Source organism: Talpa europaea, assembly GCF_964194135.1.
Source record: "Talpa europaea genome assembly, chromosome: 7".
In the NCBI taxonomy this organism is placed as follows: Eukaryota; Metazoa; Chordata; class Mammalia; order Eulipotyphla; family Talpidae; genus Talpa; species Talpa europaea.
In genome coordinates this window covers 57,811,278-57,830,423 of record NC_140074.1, presented here as the reverse complement: position 1 = coordinate 57,830,423, position 19,146 = coordinate 57,811,278, and the positions used below count along the sequence as shown (strand labels likewise).

Sequence of the window (19,146 nt, the reverse complement as noted above, 5' to 3'; positions counted from 1 at the left end):
CTCCTCCGGTGGCCGGGGAGCAGCCGGGGATCGAACCAGCACTGCAGAGGCTGCGGGCAGCTTTGCAACCCAGCGCTCAACCGCTGCGCCACCGGGGAGGCCCTGGACTACAATGATTTAAAACCAGTATCTCTCCCCCAACACACACACACACACACACACACACACACACACACACACACACACGAGAGTAAACAGACGATACACACAATCTCCGAATTTAAAGGACAGAAAAGTGTTATCTACTAAGACACACTTAAATGTACCTTATTATAATGTATCTATTTAAATGTAGTTCTCAGTATAGCAGAAGGTGAGGAGTTACATTCAGTTACATTCAGAGGAGTTACATTCAGTCACAAGAATATCACCAGTCCAGGGCAAAGGACCAAAGAAAACTATTTTGGTGTGAGAAAAGTGGGTCTCTCAGAGATGGATCAGATCATGATGGATGTTCTAGATCCACTGAGATTTGTTACCATGCAGTCTAACAATTTATGCATTTGTGCAACTATGCATCACTGTTCTCCAGCATTCCTTATTTCTGCTTTTGTGGTTTCCATGGTTTACAAGTTAGCAGTTTCAGTTTCATAATTTGTAAAAAGTTACAAATACTAGTAGTACCCATCTCAAAGTTAGGAAAATAAAATGAAATTTATTAAGTGAAACAGGCCGCCAGCAGTGAGCACAGGGAAATCCCTAGTTAAAAACAGATGATGATTATTCCCTGCATCTGATCTGTATCATGCCCCTGTGCTCCCCTTGGAGCCCACCCTCATTAAAGCATCTCCTCTATGCACTTGACTTAAAGTATTTTCTGAAATCTAGTTCAAGTGTTCAATTGCCTTTGGGAAACTGCCACATGGAGGTATTCCTATCAGTGTCACTTTAATTTTACCACACAAAACTAATTCCATTGTCCCCTCCACACACACTGTTCTCCATCTCAAACTCCCATGTCTACCAATTACAATACCTGTCTCCCATTAAATAGCATTCTAAACCAGTTCTCAATCCTTTATCTCAAATATCCAGATTACATCAGGAAAGTGTCCTATTTCAACTTCATAATGTGTCTTCTGCTTGGTGTGAGCTAGTAAACATCTTCTGGTAGCCCCCCTTTCTACCACATCAGGCACAAGCAACACTGTCAGGTTAATCTTCCTTAAACCATGCTAAAAACCCTTCCATGACTGCCATTGCCCTCCCTTTTCAAATATTAATGCCTCCCCTACATATAACATCTCTTCTTTTCATTCCAGGTAGGTCTCCTTTCCAAACTGACATTCAGCAAGTTAGAGCTTCCCTGCCTTCACTTAAGATCATTCTTTTCCTCTAATGTCTTTTCTTCTCCCTGTTTTCTACTAAAATCTGTCCATCCTGACATTCTTTCTGTGTTCCCTCCTTCGAGGTTCATTTTCAGGATATGATGTCAATTCTCTAGCTGAATCATCCTTTCTCAGTTTCCTAATTCCCTGAACTCTGACCACTCAATTTAACTCCCCCTTATTATCGCTGTTTATTTCACCCTTATTACTTATCATTCTGACAGAATTTAACATTTTTGGAAGTTGGTATCTCTTTACCAAAACTCAAAGGAAAGGATCTGGGACAGAGGATGGGATTAATGGATCTGAGAACATCTGAGAGGCTTATTTACATTAATATTGATAGTCTAAGATATTTTCATGGATTATATAGTTTGCACATAAGAGATAGGTTTTATTCATACATTTATTTATTTATAACCTATGAAATAGGCAATATTATTGTTCCTATTTTACAACTGGGGAGAGTGAGTCACAAAATGTTTAAACATCTGGCCCAGATAACCTAGCTGAGCTGCAAACCCCTGCAGTCTGGCTATGCAGTCCATACTCCTACCATTACAAGATGATCTATAATCTCTGGGCTCTAATAGCCCTTTAAAGCAATAGGGAAAAGACTTTATAAGGAAGGCAGAAGTCCATTTACCATTAAGAGAGCATCATTTTGTTGGTTGTGGGGGAGTAAGCTGCACATAATAGCCTAAATTCAACTGAATTTTATATTAAGGAAAAAAAAACTTATACCAGAAATATTATGCTTAAAATTAAACTCCTTTGCTATTATAAGTATGCCCAGTAGAAAGAATCTTGCACATAGCACCACTATATTTTTATTACTAAATGAAGGGCATTAACTTTTTTAATGATTTTCAATGTATATCATCAAGCAGTGTCCCAAGAGGGTCATTCCAATTTATTCAACAAATCAATAAAGTATATATGAATCAAAGCCACATGAACAATTAATATTTTTCTGTTAACTTTTATCAAAGTTACAGGTGTAAAAATGTGTCTCTGCACTTCAATTTGAGTTAATTTGATTATTAGCAAGACTGAACATATTTAAATATTAGCCTATTATTTCTCCTTCTGTAAATTAGCTATTTGTTAGAGAATTTTTATACTGTGAGAGGTCTTTTCATAGAACTATTCTAAATAGTGTTGCAGATGATATGGTAGTACACACAGAGAACCCCAAAACTCCACTGAAAAACTAATTCAACTAATCAATCAGTTCAGTAAAGTGGCAGGATACAAAATCAACACGCAAAAGTCAGTAGCCTTCCTATACACAAACAATAAATCTGAAGAAGAAATAAAAAAAAAAAACCATCCCTTTTATTATTGAAACAAAAAAATCAAATACTTGAGAATAAATCTAACAAAAGAGGTAAAGGACCTATACAAAGAAAACTATAAAACACTATTAAAAGAAATAGAAGACACAAAGAAATGGAAAGACATCCCCTGCTCATGGACTGGAAGAACAAACATTATTAAAATGGCCATCCTACCTAAAGCAATATACAGATTCAATGCTATTCCAATAAAAATTTCAAAGTCATTCTTCAAAGAAATTGAACAATTATTGATGAAATTCATATGGAATGACCAAAAACCCTGAATAGCCAAAGCACTCCTGAAAAAAAGAGAAGGGAATGGAGGCATCACATGCCCAGACTTCAAACTATAATACAAAACCATAATAATCAAAACTGCATGGTATTGGGACAAGAACACACAGAGACCAATGGAATCCAATAGAAAATCCAGAAATAAACCCACAGATTTATGGTCAACTAATCTTTGACAAAGGAGCAAAGAATATGTATTGGAGCAAAGAAAGTTTGTTCAATAAATGGTGCTGGGAAAACTGGGTTGCTACATGCAAAAGAATGAAGCTTGACTACTACCTCACAACATGCACAAAAACCAACTCAAAATGGATTAAAGAACTAGACATAAGACCTGAAACCATAAAATACATATAAGGAAATATAGGTGAAACACTACTTGATATGCACATCAAAGACATCTTTACAGACACATCACCCAAAGCAGTGATAGTGAAGGGAAAGATAAACAGCTGGGACTACATCAAACTAAAGAGCTTCTGCACAGCAAAAGAAACAATAACAAAAACAAAGAGAAACCCCACCAACTGGGAGAACATTTTTGCACACAACACTAATGATAAAGGACTGATCACAAAAATCTACAAAGAGCTGATGAGACTCAACAAAAACAAAGAAAATAATCTAGTCAAAAAATGGGCAGAAGAGCCAAAAAGAAACTTCTCTGAAGAGGAAATGCAAATGGCCAACAGGCATATGAAAAAATGTTCAACATCACTTGTAATCAGGGAAATGCAAATCAAAACTACAATGAGATACCATCTTACACCAGTGAGAATGGCACATATCAAAAAAACTAGCAACAACAAATGTTGGCGAGGTTGAGAAGAAAAAGGAACTCTCCTGCACTGTTGGTGGGAGTGCAAACTGGTCCAACCACTATGCAGAGCTGTGTGGAGATTTCTTGACCTATTAAACATACAGCTTCCATATGATCCAGCAATTCCACTCCTAGGTATTTACCCAAAGGACACAGAAACATCAATTCCAAAGAGCACCTGCACCCCTATGTTTATAGCAGCACTATTTACAATAGCTAAGCTTTGGAAACAACCCAAATGCCCAAAAATAGATGACTGGATCAAGAAGATGTGGTACATATGCACCATGGAATATTACTCAGCATTCAAAAAAGATAAACACATGCAATTTGCAGCAACATGATGGAGCTGGAAGGGATCAGCCAAATAAGCCAGAAAGAAAAAGAAAAATACCGGATGGTCTCACTCATAGCAGGAATCTAGAAAACTTAAATAAGGGACCAGGAAAAAGAACAACTATAAGAAAGAAAATATCAAAATCAACAAACTGTGAACCAGAGACACTCTGTGGGCAGTGGGGGGTGGGGAAAGGAGGAATTGGGGTCAAAATAAGGGGTTTGTAATTGTATGGGGAATATAAAAATAAAATTTAAATTAAAAAAGGAACTATTCTAAATAGTGATGAATCTTCAGTTTATTATTGCTGTTGTATAAAAAATTAAATGGGTAGGGGGAGAAAAGACATTCTGTTTTTCCTTCTTTCTCCTAGTATATTCTACTCAGTATAATGGCTCAATGCTTCAGGTAGGGGTGAAAAAGATTCAAAGAGAAAAAATGAGTACCAATTAGACAGAGATAAACATGCATAGAAAGGAGAAGTTAAGGATAGCAGACCTAGAAAGAAAAGAGGTTATTCTAACTTTCAGTGTTTTCTTGGGGACCAGTGGCTGTGGGAATGCCAATTAGCCACTTAACCATTGCTCAAACCTTAAATGCTCTTCTTTGTCCATAAGCTATCCATGCCTCAGACTGGGAAAGAGGCAGTGGGGGTGGGGAAAAAAGAAAGACTAGTTTCAGTAGCGCCAAAGCAGCATCACTTGGGCAAATAAGAGGACAATTATGTGGATTTCAACTATGAGCTGTGAAAAGTTTTATAATGGAGCTATAAGCAAATACTATATAAATGTTAGGAAATACTATATAAATGTGTTTTACAGACAGAAGAAAACAAAAAACTACATAGCTGATACAACTGGCTGCTCACCCAGTCACCATTGCCATCCCTCTGCTTTGCTGGCAGTCATAATTTTGTCCTAGTGTTGCTTCACCCTTCATATGACTCACAGGGAAATCCTGCTTGGTTTAAGCCAATTATTGAGAACTTCTCCTCCCCCTTGTTAGAGATTGTTTAGGGATGAGTATGCAGCCCTCCCTAACTCCTATTAAAGGAAAACTGCTGGGGATTGTAAGCTCAGCAAGACACACATCTACCTTAGGATGGAAAGGAAAGCAAAGTAAGAAAAAAACTGCCTTCCTTAAAATGACAAAAAGGGGGAACTCAAGTCCTTATTGACAATAAGTCATTGAACTAACCAAAGAGAAAGCCACCCTACCTCTCAATTTCTGAAGTAAATTTTCCTTAGTGTTTATCTATTTACATTTAAGTGTTTAAATTTCTTATAGCTGAATCATCCTAAGTAGTTCATAATAAAAACCTTACAAGCTCATTAGCATCATTATTATACTGTTACCCCAAAAAAGCCAACTGTAAAGTCTTCCCTGTTACTTGAACATCTTGAAGTAATCATCTATTTTCGATTTTCCCATCTTTTTGCTGTTTTTCTTATTTTACATTATAAAATGTAGCCAAAACTCAAACACTTCTGTTTAATGTTTTCAGCACTTCTAGCAACCTAAAATATAACAGCAAAAAAGTTGTTCAGAGTTTCCATACCAAACAAATGACTGTGACTAAATATTTGTTTGTGGGATGCTGTAGAGAGCAGCTATTAAGAATAATATTCTTTTTACAAAAAAAATTTATTCCAGCAGTTTATCAACCAAATGTTTTTAGAGTAAATTCTATTATACAACTGATAGGAAATCAAACAGGAGTCCACCACGGGAAAAAAAGAAAAAAAACTAGTACCCCCTTACTGAATATATTAAAACATACTGAAAAATACAAATCTCTTTCAAAAATAATTTTTAACAGAAGTACTGTCTGATGCCCCCAATAATTCAAAATAGGAACATTATGTTACACTATATTCCAAATAAATGAGAAAACAAAAAGAACTAAAAAGGGAAGAAATATTACTATGCCAGAAACTTGAACCATTTTCACAGGATAAATTCCCACAGTAGACATAACAATGTCTCTCTGATGACTGAAGTTTTTCAAGTGCTTTTTCTTTAAAGATGCTACACCTACAGTCCCATTCATTTTTTCCTGCTATCAAAACAATTACCGGCCCTCCCCGGTGGCACAGCACTGTGAAGCTTGAAGCTGTCCACAGCATCTGCAGCACAGGTTTGATTCCCAGCCAGCCAGGGAGATTCCCACATTGCGCAGCAGACCTCGCCTGTCTCACCCACTGCTCCCCTCAGCAGTATATTTTGGTCAGTCTGCTTGTTCTGCTCCCGCTCTGTCTCTGGTAAATCCTCTCACCATCCCGCACCTCTGGCCTGTACCCCACTTCTTGTATAAAAATAAATAAAGATCTTTAAAAAAAAATTACCATGTAAATTCAACCGGCCCATTTTGGAGTGGACTAGTCCTTTCCTATCCTTGTATCTATATGAGATATATACCTAGCAACAGACTGGCTGCTTAAGAATGCTGATGTTGCCTACAAGATATTCTAGTGGAAGTGCTAAGTAATCAGTTAGATATAAAGATCAGAGGCTGGTACAGAATTTGCTTCAATTTAACTTAATTTGTGAGTTGTCAGCATACGAACTGTAAATGACAGCACAGAAAGAGATTAAAATGCCTAAAGAAAAGGTATGGAACAGTGGTTTTTAACCTTGGTGGCACATGAGAATCACCAGGGGAACTTTTAAAAATGTTGATACCCAGCTAGTACCCCTGGGCCAATGAACTCAGAATCTCTGGGAGCAGGACTCAGACATCAGAGCTTTTTAAAGTTCTCTAAGTGTTTCCAATGTGCAACCAAGGTCAGGAAGATAAGAAGACTTAAGACATTAAGAATTAACAGTACTACAGAAAGATCAAGCATAGGTTTCTGGTCCTAGCTACCTCATTAGTCTCACCCAGACTACTACATACCTCAAAATTCAACACAGCTCAAGAGAAAAGTGAGATAGTAGGAATAATTTGCCTCTAATACCCCCGAGAGTCCCCAGCATAATCTGAATCAAAGTAAAAAACTGAAATATTCCTTTCTTCTGAGGGGATGGGCAAGAGAAAAATTGCCATTAACTAATTACCAGTAGCAGAATATATATTTTTGTAAATAATTACCTTCCCAAGCCAATAACATGTTTAAGTAAGATGACACATCAAATAACATTTGGTAAGCCTGAGAACATTCTAACTGAACGAGTTTTGCTAGTTTGTTACAGGGATTTCAAAATGGAGGCATAATTTAACTACAAAATTCCTTAATTCAAAATATTATTGAGGCAGATCTCATCCCAACACTGCCTGCTTGTATATATGCAGGCACTTTCTTATCTCTTTTCTCTTTTTCCTAATAAACCGCCCTTCTGAACAAAAAAGAAAATTTTTAATTGATTGGACCTTTTCTAAAGATCAAGTGACGGAGCTCCCTGGTGGTGCAAGGGGTTAAGACACAACCTATAAAGCTATCCACAGCCACTGCAGCATGAGTTCAATCCCTGGCCAGGCAGCACCCATATGGCGCAGCAGACCTCTCCTGACTCGCCCGCTGATCCCTTCAGCAGTGTATTTCAGTCAATCTGCCTGTTCTGATCCCCACTCTGCCTCTGGTGAATCCTTTCATGCCCCACACCTCTGGCCTGTACCCCAGCTCTTGTATGCATAAATAAATAAATCTTTTTTAAAAAAATAAAGATAAAGATAAAGAGATGGAGATTTAAGATTTGGGAAGCAGGCATGCACATAAACATAGGGAGCCACAGGACTTCTAATTTTCCAAGCTGGGTTGAAGTTCACATCTATCACCTAGTAGCTTTGTGACTTCAGCCAAATTTCCCAATCTGTGTATCTGTATTTCCTCGGCTATGATAAGGAAGTAAAATCAACTTCAGAGAGATTGTAGAAATAAAAACATGAAAAGCAATATGAAGAGTAGTAGCATTTTTACATTATTGCCCAGCCTATTTTAACATTAACTATAATGTACATATATTGAGAAGAGGCTCTACCAAGCTAGCAGCACAACATCCAAAAACAAAACAAAACAAAAACCTTTCTTCTTGCCATCACATTTTTGTTCCAGTTAGAGCAAGTCTACTTGCTAGATATATTTTAATGGAATAACTTGGTCTTGTCAATAATTGACAATACTCTTCAAATGTCATTGAAACCATGTGACTTCAAATTCCACAGAGCATATGGGAAACCAGTATTATTAAAGTTCTGTTAAGGAAAAGTTAACATACTCAAATGCTAACCAGCATTTGCAAACCACTTGATTGTTTTTCATTACTCCCGAAAACAAGGTGAGAGTTAGAAAAAGAAAGTTAAATATACAGCTTTCACTTGGAAGATTATGGGACAAGACAGGAGATAAGTACCATTTCCCCTAAAGTCAGACAGATAAGGGGCAGTTTGTTCAATCAGAAAGATTCTCCTCCTCCCTCTCACAAATTCTAAGGTTAGAACTGAAGGACATAGAACTTCAGAGCACTAGCAAAATCTCCTGGCCTCCAAAGCACTGCTGTGAGAAATAATGATCTAGCCATTAATGACAAAGACTTAGGGCAATTTGCTAAGTAATCTTTCAAAAGCCTCCTTCACTCAAACTGGTTTGTCAATGGGAAAGACCATTTAATAAATCTGAAGATTTACAAGTGAACTTTGAAGTTTAACATTATAAGAATAGAAATTATGTCAGGTTATAACAGAACAAATGAATTATGAGAGATGGGAATAAATTTTAAGAGTCTTAGAAAGGATTAGTGCTGTAAAAAGAAACTCAAGACTGTCACACTTTTAAGTCCTCTTCAAAGAGATTTTTAAGCAAAGGCTATCATGTGTTGGCTTGCTTTAAGCAATTACTTATATTAGCAAACAACCTGTAGTAGTCACTAATAAAAAGCAAAACATAGTTAAGTGTTCTAGAAGGAGCCTGAATTACTAGACATACTTAAGAGTCTTAGATGTACATACCTCGTATAGCATGAATTATTTTGCCAATAATTTGCTCTTTCAGCAACGTAATACAAGTTAGTATAGAATGTGACATTTTTTTCGATCTAGATCTTAAATTAGAATAATTATTTTGATGGCAAATTATGATATCCCAACAAAGCCAAGAAAAGGAAGACAATACCAGCACAGATTATAAGAGATGAAAATAGTCTCAAAGAAAGACCATACTTAAAACTCTTTTATGAGGATGTACAACACAGAAGAAACTGAGGAAAAATAGAGTTCAAAAGTAATATTAATCCCTACTACAAAAAGAAAACACATTATATTTACATTGACAAAACCTGCCAGGGTTTTAAAGTTGCTGACAATACTACTGAAAAAAACTATGCCAAACTGCAAATTACCTTAAAGCATGTTGTTCTGGTGTGCTGTGCAGGTTATCTTTAGTTTACAGACGAGCTCTTTTAAGATGTTTTAGCCAACTGCTCCAATTAAAATATAAGCATTGAGCAGAGCACCAGAAGAAAAGGGAAAACCTGTTCAATTTTATAATCTGAAGGTACCACTGACAAAATAGGAAAGAATGTAGGAAAGGGAGGTGAATTTTAATTTAAATAGTTCAAATTTGAGGTTAGGAGAAGATCCTGGAATTAATCAACCAGTCCATGGACGTGAAATAGCACAAGGGTCAGGGCCAAAATGATATTCAATGTTACTTGCCAGCGAAATGTCCAAATTAGTGTATATACATTTTGATCACTGATTATTTGTATACTATACTATGCAGAAGGTATAATGAGGCACTCAGTGAATAAAAAGATGGGAAAACAAAGCGTTTCCTATGCTCAGGAAGTTTATAATCCAGGAGAAGGGGTGAATGAAACATGTTCTGTCTGAAAATACAATTCAGGCCTCCTACAGATGTTCAAAGTGATGCTGAGTTCACACAGGGAGATCTGGCACTGCATTGTGATTCTGTTTCAACACAACACTTATAGATACAATATTATTCAAAGCTGGAGATGCTACTGAAAAGAGCTTTAAAATTAAATGTCAGCAGATTGACAACATCTGACATTTGATAAATGATGGTAAAATCTCAAATAAGGAAAAAAACAACGATGACTAGCTCTTTGGCACAAAACCTGCTCTTCAACGCTCCACTGAACACGACAGGTCCCTAAAGCTGAACCTAAAAGCATGTAACAGTTGCTGATTGGCTATAGGCATCCACAGAAAAACACACACCCCTCAGGGTGCATGACATGCATCTTGTCTGTAGAACATGGCATGAAGGAAACTGACTGCAAGAGGAGGAAAAAGCAAAGAAATTGTATGTGACAGCCTTCTGAAAAGTATAATCCAAACAAATCCAAGCCCCACTACCTGTTATTAAAACAGAGTTTTGGTGCAGCATCTCTCCCTCCTAAATATAATTGCTAACGCACTGAACAGGTCATCCATCCATAAACTATGACTACTATCTGGTCTTAAACGCATTTCACCAGCAAAAGAAGAGGTAAAGAAGTCCAGTTCTTTAGAGGTACTATAAAAGACACCTGAGAATAATATTTAAGTAATTATTAGATGAATACTATATAATGAAGACCTCTCTACCCCCGCAAAAAAAAAAAAAAATCCCTAACGAGTTGAAAGACATTGTGTAATTCTACACCTTTATTACCTTTACCTGTAAAAATGAAATTCCTGATCTAGCCACCTCTTCATAACACTACCACATACAGTTTTTCTTTGCTATTTCACCTGAATAGGATGGTTTAACTAAAATCAGCCTGACTATGATCCTAGTAAGAAAAAAAAAGATCACGAGTAAGTGTGAACACACAGACACAGAGACACACACAACTGGACAAACAGGCTGGATACTTGATAAAAACATAAATATCCTTCATTCATCTGCAATTCTAGTCATTTTCTCTAGCAGATCTCAGATTTTCAGAATAAGTATGCAGGTTATTTAAAACTGAGTTATATATAGTCATTTAGCAGCAGCAAAACACTTCTGGCATTATCACAGATGCTAGATCTCTGGAGGAATTTTTCCCCCAAACTAGCATTTTTCTTCACCAAGAAGCAACTGGCCTTTATTTTTAAAAACAAGAGCCTCTGCCCCCCCCCAAAAAAAACCGCACAAATCAAAGGCCACAGTTAAATTCTACGCTAATGAAACTGTGAGATGACATCCCAGACGTTGTCAAAGCCTGTTTTTCATACACTACCACCAGACAGTTTGATGCAGTATTCCTGATTGCTCTTTATCGTATTTGTAAATACACTCACTAATCCACTAAATTAGGTAATTTACAAACAGGCCGTCTCAGTTATTAGTGGCCAGCAGTCAAGTTCTATTACATTCTATCCTTAAACAGTTGTCTAAACATTTCCATCCAGGTTAAGGGCTCGAATGGGCAAGAGAGGGAGGTTAGAGAAATTCGGATGGGGGCAGGGTAGAAGCTGGGAAAAAAAAATCCTGCATCTCAGTCCTCAGCGACAACATTCTGCCAGTGCCCACAGAAAAACTAAATTCGGCACCTCTTCCTCCTGTTACACTGGCAACAAAGAGAGAGTTTCGCTAACGCTCCCGTCACCCACCAGGTGCCCAATCTCCTTCCCAGCCCAGTCCTCGGCGCTCCCGCAGGGGCCTGGGTGAGCCAGGAGGCCGCCGCGGTGCCCGGGGTCAAGGCACAAAGGGGGGGATGGTGGAAAAGGAGCGGGTGGGACCTGGGAATTGGGCCACGCAAGGGCTCCAGGATCCACTTAAACACTTGAACCCGGACGGGGGACAGCGGCCAAGAGAAAAGGACAGAATATCTAATGGAACAGAAACTGGAATAAGATGGCAAAAGGGTGAAGAGCCCATGCTGGGGGTACTCCTCCGGGATCTCAGAAAATATAGTCAGTGGGTGTTGCAGGAGGAAGCGGGGTGGGGGGGAGAGATTGGGGGGGACACAGCACGGAAGGGAAGAGAGGCGCAAGGCCCGAAACACTAGGGAAGGGGGTGCCACCCAGGGCAGAGCAGAGAGGAGGAGCCTGTGTTGCCTCTACCTGCAGGCGGGCGGGACGGGCCGCTCAGGTGTGACTGGGTGGAGGCCAAATCGGAAAGGGGCAGGGAAGAGCTCAGGGTGCACTGGGGGCCGCGCAGAGGCTCCTGCGGGCCGGCAGCCTCGGAGCCCGCAGCCGCGGAGCGAGCGCGGGGGCATCTGCGGGACAAGCAGGAGGGAGAAGCGGGGGCGGGAGTCTCAGGAGTGCACAGTGGGCTGCAGGGAGGCTCGCGGGCAGCCAGCGGCACCGGGCGGCGGGCGCCCGCGGCGCGGCGCGGGAGCGGCATCCAGGCGGGCGGCCGGGAGGCGGGAGCCCCTCACCTGCGCGGCGGAGGCGGAGCTGCAGCAGCCCATGGCGGGGCCGGAGGAGCCCGGAGGCGGCGCCGGGCGCGCAGCTACGCCCCGGAGCCCCTCGGCATGCGAGCCGGCGGGCGCCCGGGGAGGGCGCGGCCAGGCCCTACACGGCGCGGCGGCGGCGGCTGCTCGGGCGGCGGTGGGGACTCAAGAGGCGGCGCGGCTCGGGGCGGGCGCCGGCCACATCCCCCGGCGGTTGCGGCGGCGGCTGCGCGGCTCCTGCTCTGCTCCTACTGCTGCAGCTGCTCCCCAGCGGAAAGGGGCGGGCGGCGGCCGCCGCGGCGCCTCCCCCTGTCCCCCGCCTCCCGCCTCCCGCGCCCAGTTCCTCTCGCGCTCCCTCTCCCAGGCCGCCGCCTCCTCAGCGCCGCGCGCGTCTCCCATCAGACTCCCCGCCCCCAGTGCAGCGCCGAGTCGGCGGCCAGGCGGCGGCGGTCAGAACGAGGCCGGGCCCTTCGGCGCGCGTCGGAGCCTGCGCAGTGCCGAAACCATTTGGCTGTGGCACCGAGGCAGAGCGCAGCCTCGGGACCAGCAGACGCCTGGGGCTGAGGAACCCGCCGTCCGAACTGGCTCGCAGTCGAAATGGGGCCGTGTTGCTTCCGGGTACGGGAGGCACTGCTGAGGCGCCTGAAGCCCCTCGCTTTCGCTGCTAGGCAGGCACCCCGAGGACACCAATGGCTACGAACCCCTGCGACGGCCGTTCTTTATCCAGAGGAAAGTGTGTATACGGTAACCCTTCCCTGGAGGAGGGGTAAGGTGATAGAAGTCGAGGAAGCATCTGTTGCGACTAGTTCCATTTTGCTGATGTGGAAACTAAGCCTTGAAGTGAACCAAGAGCCTAATGATATGCAACCAAGGTCGAAACTGTTATAAAGTGCAGGAAATAGAGAATATTTAAAAGGATTCACGGCATCTCAATTCATCCTTACATGAATCTTAACTCCCTTATACAAAATACCCCCCCAACAATAAACGAGTATTATTAGTTCATGCATATTAAAAATATTTATTAAGTTCCAGTAATTCATAGGAAGTGGAAATAAAGAGGTGAACAAAATGGCAAAGTTTCTGCTCTCGTATAAGTCCCTATCACTACGACATTACACCCTGCGGTAGCAACAAGTTAGAGTAGGTGTTGTCAAGAAATTTACAACCCTGGCAGAAACGATGGAGGAATGTGAGATAAGAACAGTTAAAAGATGGCAGGAACAAAGCCAGAGATCATGGTTAATATGAAAAGAACTGTCATACCAGGTGCTGTTACAAACCTTTTTCATGTTTCTTTTTATCCTGTCTCAAAATCCGAAAAGGGAAAAAAAGGTTATTTGCAAAGATGCAACAGAGTGAGACTCTAGAAGGCCTGCCTCCCCCAAATAAAAGACAGCAAGTTTTAAAGATAGTGTGTGTTGAAAGGAAATCTAAGCAAAGTCAAGATGGGAACCTGCAACAGCCAAAGAAAAGACCACAGAAGAATTCTGGTTGGTATCTTCCAATACCATCTCCTAGCACATTTACTGTGGATGCACCATGTCTCTAAGCCTTATTCTCCTTGGTGAACCTCTAATAATAGAGCTAGCCAGGAAGGTTGTTGTGAAGATTTATAAGCCAGTGTATGACTGATTATAACTAAAAGATAGGTAAGCACTCAACAAATACTGTTTGAGATCCCTAATTCTTGCCTATGGTTAGTTTCAGTTTGACCTGAGAATCCACCATACCACTGAGCTGCTGAGTCCTAAGTGTGTTGACAGTAACTATTAAATGGGCCTTTAAAAAGAAGTGGAAAAAATAAAATTTAATGACTTTGGTCCCAATTCTGACTGTAAATTCCACAATTCGAATGTAAACTCCCTGAGAACAAGAAAAGCATTTTATCCTTTGTATCTCCCTCAGCTGTCTCAAATGTTTGTTGAATAATTCAAAACAGGCAGGAATAAAAAAAAAAAAAAAAACTTCCCTTGAGATTTTCCCTCAAAGTACATCTTGTTTTTAACTGAGGGAGGAGGCTGAAAGTAAAATTATAGTCTTAAACAAGAAGCCATCTGTCTTCCTTCTTTATATTCAAGGAAAGGGGAGTTGTTTCTCTTAGCAGAGTCAATATGGGAGCATTTCTCTCAGATTATAAATTTTTTTTTTTTGGCTAGTGTAGTTATTCCATGTAGTAGCTAGTGCTTATTTTGTAATTAGAACTGCAAAGCAGATAAATATGTAACAGACTGTGGCAGTGCTTCAGAAAAATGTATTTCACTTTTTTGGAGGTCTCCTTTTCTCCAAAACATGGATGATGGATGAATATAATTGAAAGACCACATTTCACTGTGCTGGAACGATCTGAACTCTAGTTTTTCCTTGAAGGGTTAACGGAACTAGGAGTTCTAAGGTTCTGCAAGGTGCTTTGTAAATATACTAATTATGTATGTATGCACCATATATGCATATGAATGTGATGTTTTAAAATTATACCTCCTCATTAGCATGAAAGAAACTAACAGCTCATGAATTGATATTCCGTACCTTCTAAGAATGAGTCTCTTTCCCTTCCCCCTTACCTCTAAGAAACCTCATAAAAGAAATGATTTAGAGGGGGGAAATCTACTGTTCCCTTTCACTCTTTCTCATAAACAAGCATAGACAGCGTCAATGAAATTAAACTACAACAAAATCAGACATCGTAAGGAGAATTTGTTTTCTCTAGCCCACAATCAAGTTACTGATCTCTCCACTATGAGGTGCCATCCAAACAAGCCACTTGGAAATGGCTTAGATTTGTTTTTCTTTCACTTTTAAGAAAAAGAGAGATTTTTTTAAAACTTATGTAAGAACAGCATCTGCACTAACCACTAAAATTATAAGGTCTATCAATCTTGGTGCTGCAGGGTAAAAGCGGATCACCAGCTGAGCCAGCCAGAAATGCTTCCCAGTAGTCTAGTATTGCATAATTGGCCGTGTGAATTTCAGAGTTTCCAGCTTTGGATGAAGGGCTTGGTGCTGGTCACTCACCAAGGGAAAATACTGAACTAATGATCTTTCCAACACTTTTAATAAAGCCTGACTCATTGTCCAGGTGATTTCGGATTTTGAGGCAACAAATATAAATGTGTTGTGTGTATGTGTGTGTGTGTAAATGCTCAGAATAGTCCTTTAATTAAAAAAAAAATAATATGGCATTTGGTGCTTTGACTGTGTTATTTACATTTTAGCACATACTGTGTTCACAGCCGCGTCCCACAAGAGCACATTCCCCTCAGCTGAGCCCTATCTTCCAGATCTGCCTCACAACCTCCTCCTGGAAGCATTCACATATCACCGCTGGGAAATGCTCCAAAAGCGAAAACTAATTGTAACCAAGGACTGTTACTGTTCATTCATTACCAGAGACAAGAACAGGTCTCTATTTGAGAAGATGGAAATGTGTCTCAGCCTCCCAGTTAATCCCTGTAGTTAGAAACCCCTGAAAAAACCTTTGCTGAATTCAGGCATGTGATAGAAAAAGACAACATTGTTCCCAGCAAGAGTCAGGCTACGATCATAAATCCTTATCTCCACTACTTCATTTCTGTCCACACTTGTAAGTTGATGTCTCTGCAGTATTAATTGACGCTGGCTTTTGTTTATGGTTCACTTGGATTTTCATTGGAAGATCAGAGAAATTATAAGTTGTCTAAAATTGCTTGCTATGAACTTGTGTTTAGGGAGGTGTCTCATTTCTTTTATTACATGAGTGACGTTTGTAAAATCTGTATTCATTTATTCAATATTTTTTAGTTCTTATGAGCTAAACGTGTTTGATTATCCTGTATGCAAACATCAGTCTGCAGAGATTTAAGCTGTTTCCAACAAAACTAGCGTTGTGTTTTGTTTTTTGGTTTTTGTTTTTTTTGGGGGGGGACTGTCTAATATGGAAGAATGGGAAGGAGGCAGAGTGGTGAGAATTAATTTGAGAAGGAAAGAGGCAACTTGTAAAGTAGGGCTTTTCATTTATTTAACAATATAGTTCTTGAGTCACTATAATGAGCCAGATACGTAGCTTTATGCCAGGGATTCAAAGATGAATGAAGTACATTCCTTGTCCTTATGTCGTTAACGTTTTAGTGAGGTAGAAAGACATTTAAAACAAGAATTATAGTATAGTTTAAATGTAATGAGTGGAATGAATCCACATGGTATTTAAGCTCAGAGGAGGTCCACAGAGATTGATTAATTTTGTTAAAAAAAATGCCACCTTACATTTTTCCCTATTAACCCTTATGTTCTTTTTTTTTTTTTAAAGATTTATTTATTTATGCATACAAGAACTGGGGTACAGGCCAGAGCTGTTGGGGGTGAAAGGATTCACCAGAAACAGAGTGGGGAGAAGAACAGGCAGATTGACGGAAATACACTGCTGAGGGGAGCAGTGGACGAGTCAGGAGAAATCTGCTGCACCATGTGGGTGTCTCCTTGGCCAGGGATCGAACTCGTGGTGAAGTGGCTGTGGCCAGCTTCATAGGTTGCATTTTAACCCCTTGCACCACCAGGGAGGCCCATTAACCCTTATGTTCTTACCTCCACTAGCCAAGTTACTTCAGTGTACCAAAGGTCTAAAAAAGAACTTGTTGGGTCTCCCTGGTAGTGCAAGGGGTTAAGACGCAACCTATGAAACTATCCACAGCCTCTGCAGCACGAGTTCGATCCCCCACCGGCCAGAAAGCAACCCACATGGCACAGCAGACATCTCCTGACTCGTCTGCTGCTCCCCTCAGCAGTGTATTTCACTCAGTCTGCCTGTTCTTTTCCCCGCTCTGTCTCTGGTGAATCCTCTCATCCCCCACACCTCTGGCCTGTACCCTAGCTCTTGTATGCATAAATAAAATAAATCTCTTTAAAAAATTAAAAAAGAAAAAAAGAACTTGTTATCTAGGAATGTTTCATAAGTATTTCTTCAATGAGTAAATGAATTTTGTCAATGAGTTCATAGGAACTTAAATTTGTAAATGCACAGAAAGTCTCAAAGGAAAGGTTATTTGAAACATTAGAATGATTACTTTTGAATAAATTATTTTTTCTGTAAAAATTCTGGAATAAAATATATTTGTTCATATAATATTGGAATTATAGAAGACTTTTTTTTTTAAAGATTTATTTATTTATGCATACAAGAGCTGGGATACAGGCCAGAGATGCAGTGGGTGAGTGAGAGGATTCACCAGAGGCAGAGTGGGGAACAGAAGAGGCAGATGGACCGCAATACACTGCTGAGGGAAGCAGCAGACAAGACAGGAGAGGTCTGCCTTGCCATGTGGGTTGCTCTCTGGCTGGCCAGGGATCAAACTCGTGCTGCAGAGGCTGCGGATTGCTTCATAGTGCGGTGCTCAACCCCTTGTGCCACCAGGGAGGCCCCAGAAGGCTTTTCTTTGGATGTCACTACAACTTAACACTTTAGCAAAAGACAAATAGGATTAATTACATAAACATTTTAAATGTGTAGATGTAAAAGCTATCATAAACACAACTGGTAGTATTTATAAAGCAATATATAAAGGGTTGACCACTAAGTTCTGAATGTTTGTATCCTCTGAAATTCACATGTTGAAATCCTAACCCCTAATGATATTTATAGCATGTGAATTTTCGAGGTGTTTGGGTTATGGAGTGGATCCTCCTGAATGGAACTAGTGCCTTATAAAAGAAGTCCCAGAGGGGCCTCCCTCATGGCGCAAGGCGTTAAGACACAGCCTATGAAGCTATCTGCAGCCGCTGAAGCACCAGTTCGATCCCCGGCCAGGGAGGAGACCCATGTGGCACAGCAGACCTCTTCTGCTTCGTCCGCTGCTCCTCTTAGCAGTGCATCAATAGATCTGCCTGTTCTGCTCCCTGTTCTGTCTCGGGTGACTCCTCTCAACCCCCACACCTCTGGCCCATACCCCAGTTCTTGTATAAATAAATAAATAAATAAATAAATAAATAAATAAATAAATGAAAGAAGTCCCACAGAGATCCTAGCTCCTTCCACCTCATGAAGACACATAGAAGTCTGCAGCCTAGAACCAAGAAGGGGGCCTTCACTAGGACCTGACCATGCTGGCACCCTTATCCTGGGCTTGTAACCCTCAGAACTGTGGGAAGTATTAAAAATTTCTCTTGCTTGTAAGCTACCCAGTCTCCCTTGCAGTTTCCCTCAAGTGTATTTCAGTAGATCTATCTGTTCTGCTGCCACTCTGTCTCTGGTGAGTCCTCTTACCCCTCACCCCCCCCCCCACACCTCTGGTTTACACCCCAGTTCTTGTATGCATAAATAAATTAAAAAATAAAGAAAGAGAAGAAAAAATCAACTGAAAACAACCCATAGAAAAATGGGTAAAGGCCATAGACAAAATCCACAGTGAGAGAAGTACAAAGACTAATAAATTGTGAAATGCTACTCAACCTCACTAATAATAAAACTGTAGGAGAAAAAATTAGAAGCTATCACTCACCTAACAAACAGGCAAAGATTTAAAAACTTGATGATATCCATTGTCATAGTACTCTCATACACTATTGTTGGGGATATAATTACCTCTTTTTAAAGAGGAATTTAAAATTTTATATCAGAATTTAAAGTTATTTTAAAGGTAATTTTTCTTTTACCTCAACAATTCTTCTCCTAGAAATGTATCCAATGTATCCAATATCTATACAGTCTAAATTGGGGGTGGGGGAACT

The 19,146-nt window shown here is 40.4% G+C and overlaps 1 protein-coding gene across 1 annotated transcript in view; it reads right to left on the bottom strand.

Moving 5' to 3' along the window:
* Positions 1-12,465, bottom strand: part of SLC44A1 (solute carrier family 44 member 1) — a gene marked incomplete at both ends in the record, with an annotated part of 131,227 nt that extends 118,762 nt beyond the window's left edge. Inside the window, one exon of the mRNA XM_084239241.1 lies at positions 12,433-12,465. Coding sequence (XP_084095367.1) covers positions 12,433-12,465 — 33 coding nt within the window. The remainder of the gene's footprint in view (positions 1-12,432) is intronic.
* Positions 12,466-19,146: the final 6,681 nt, after the last annotated feature.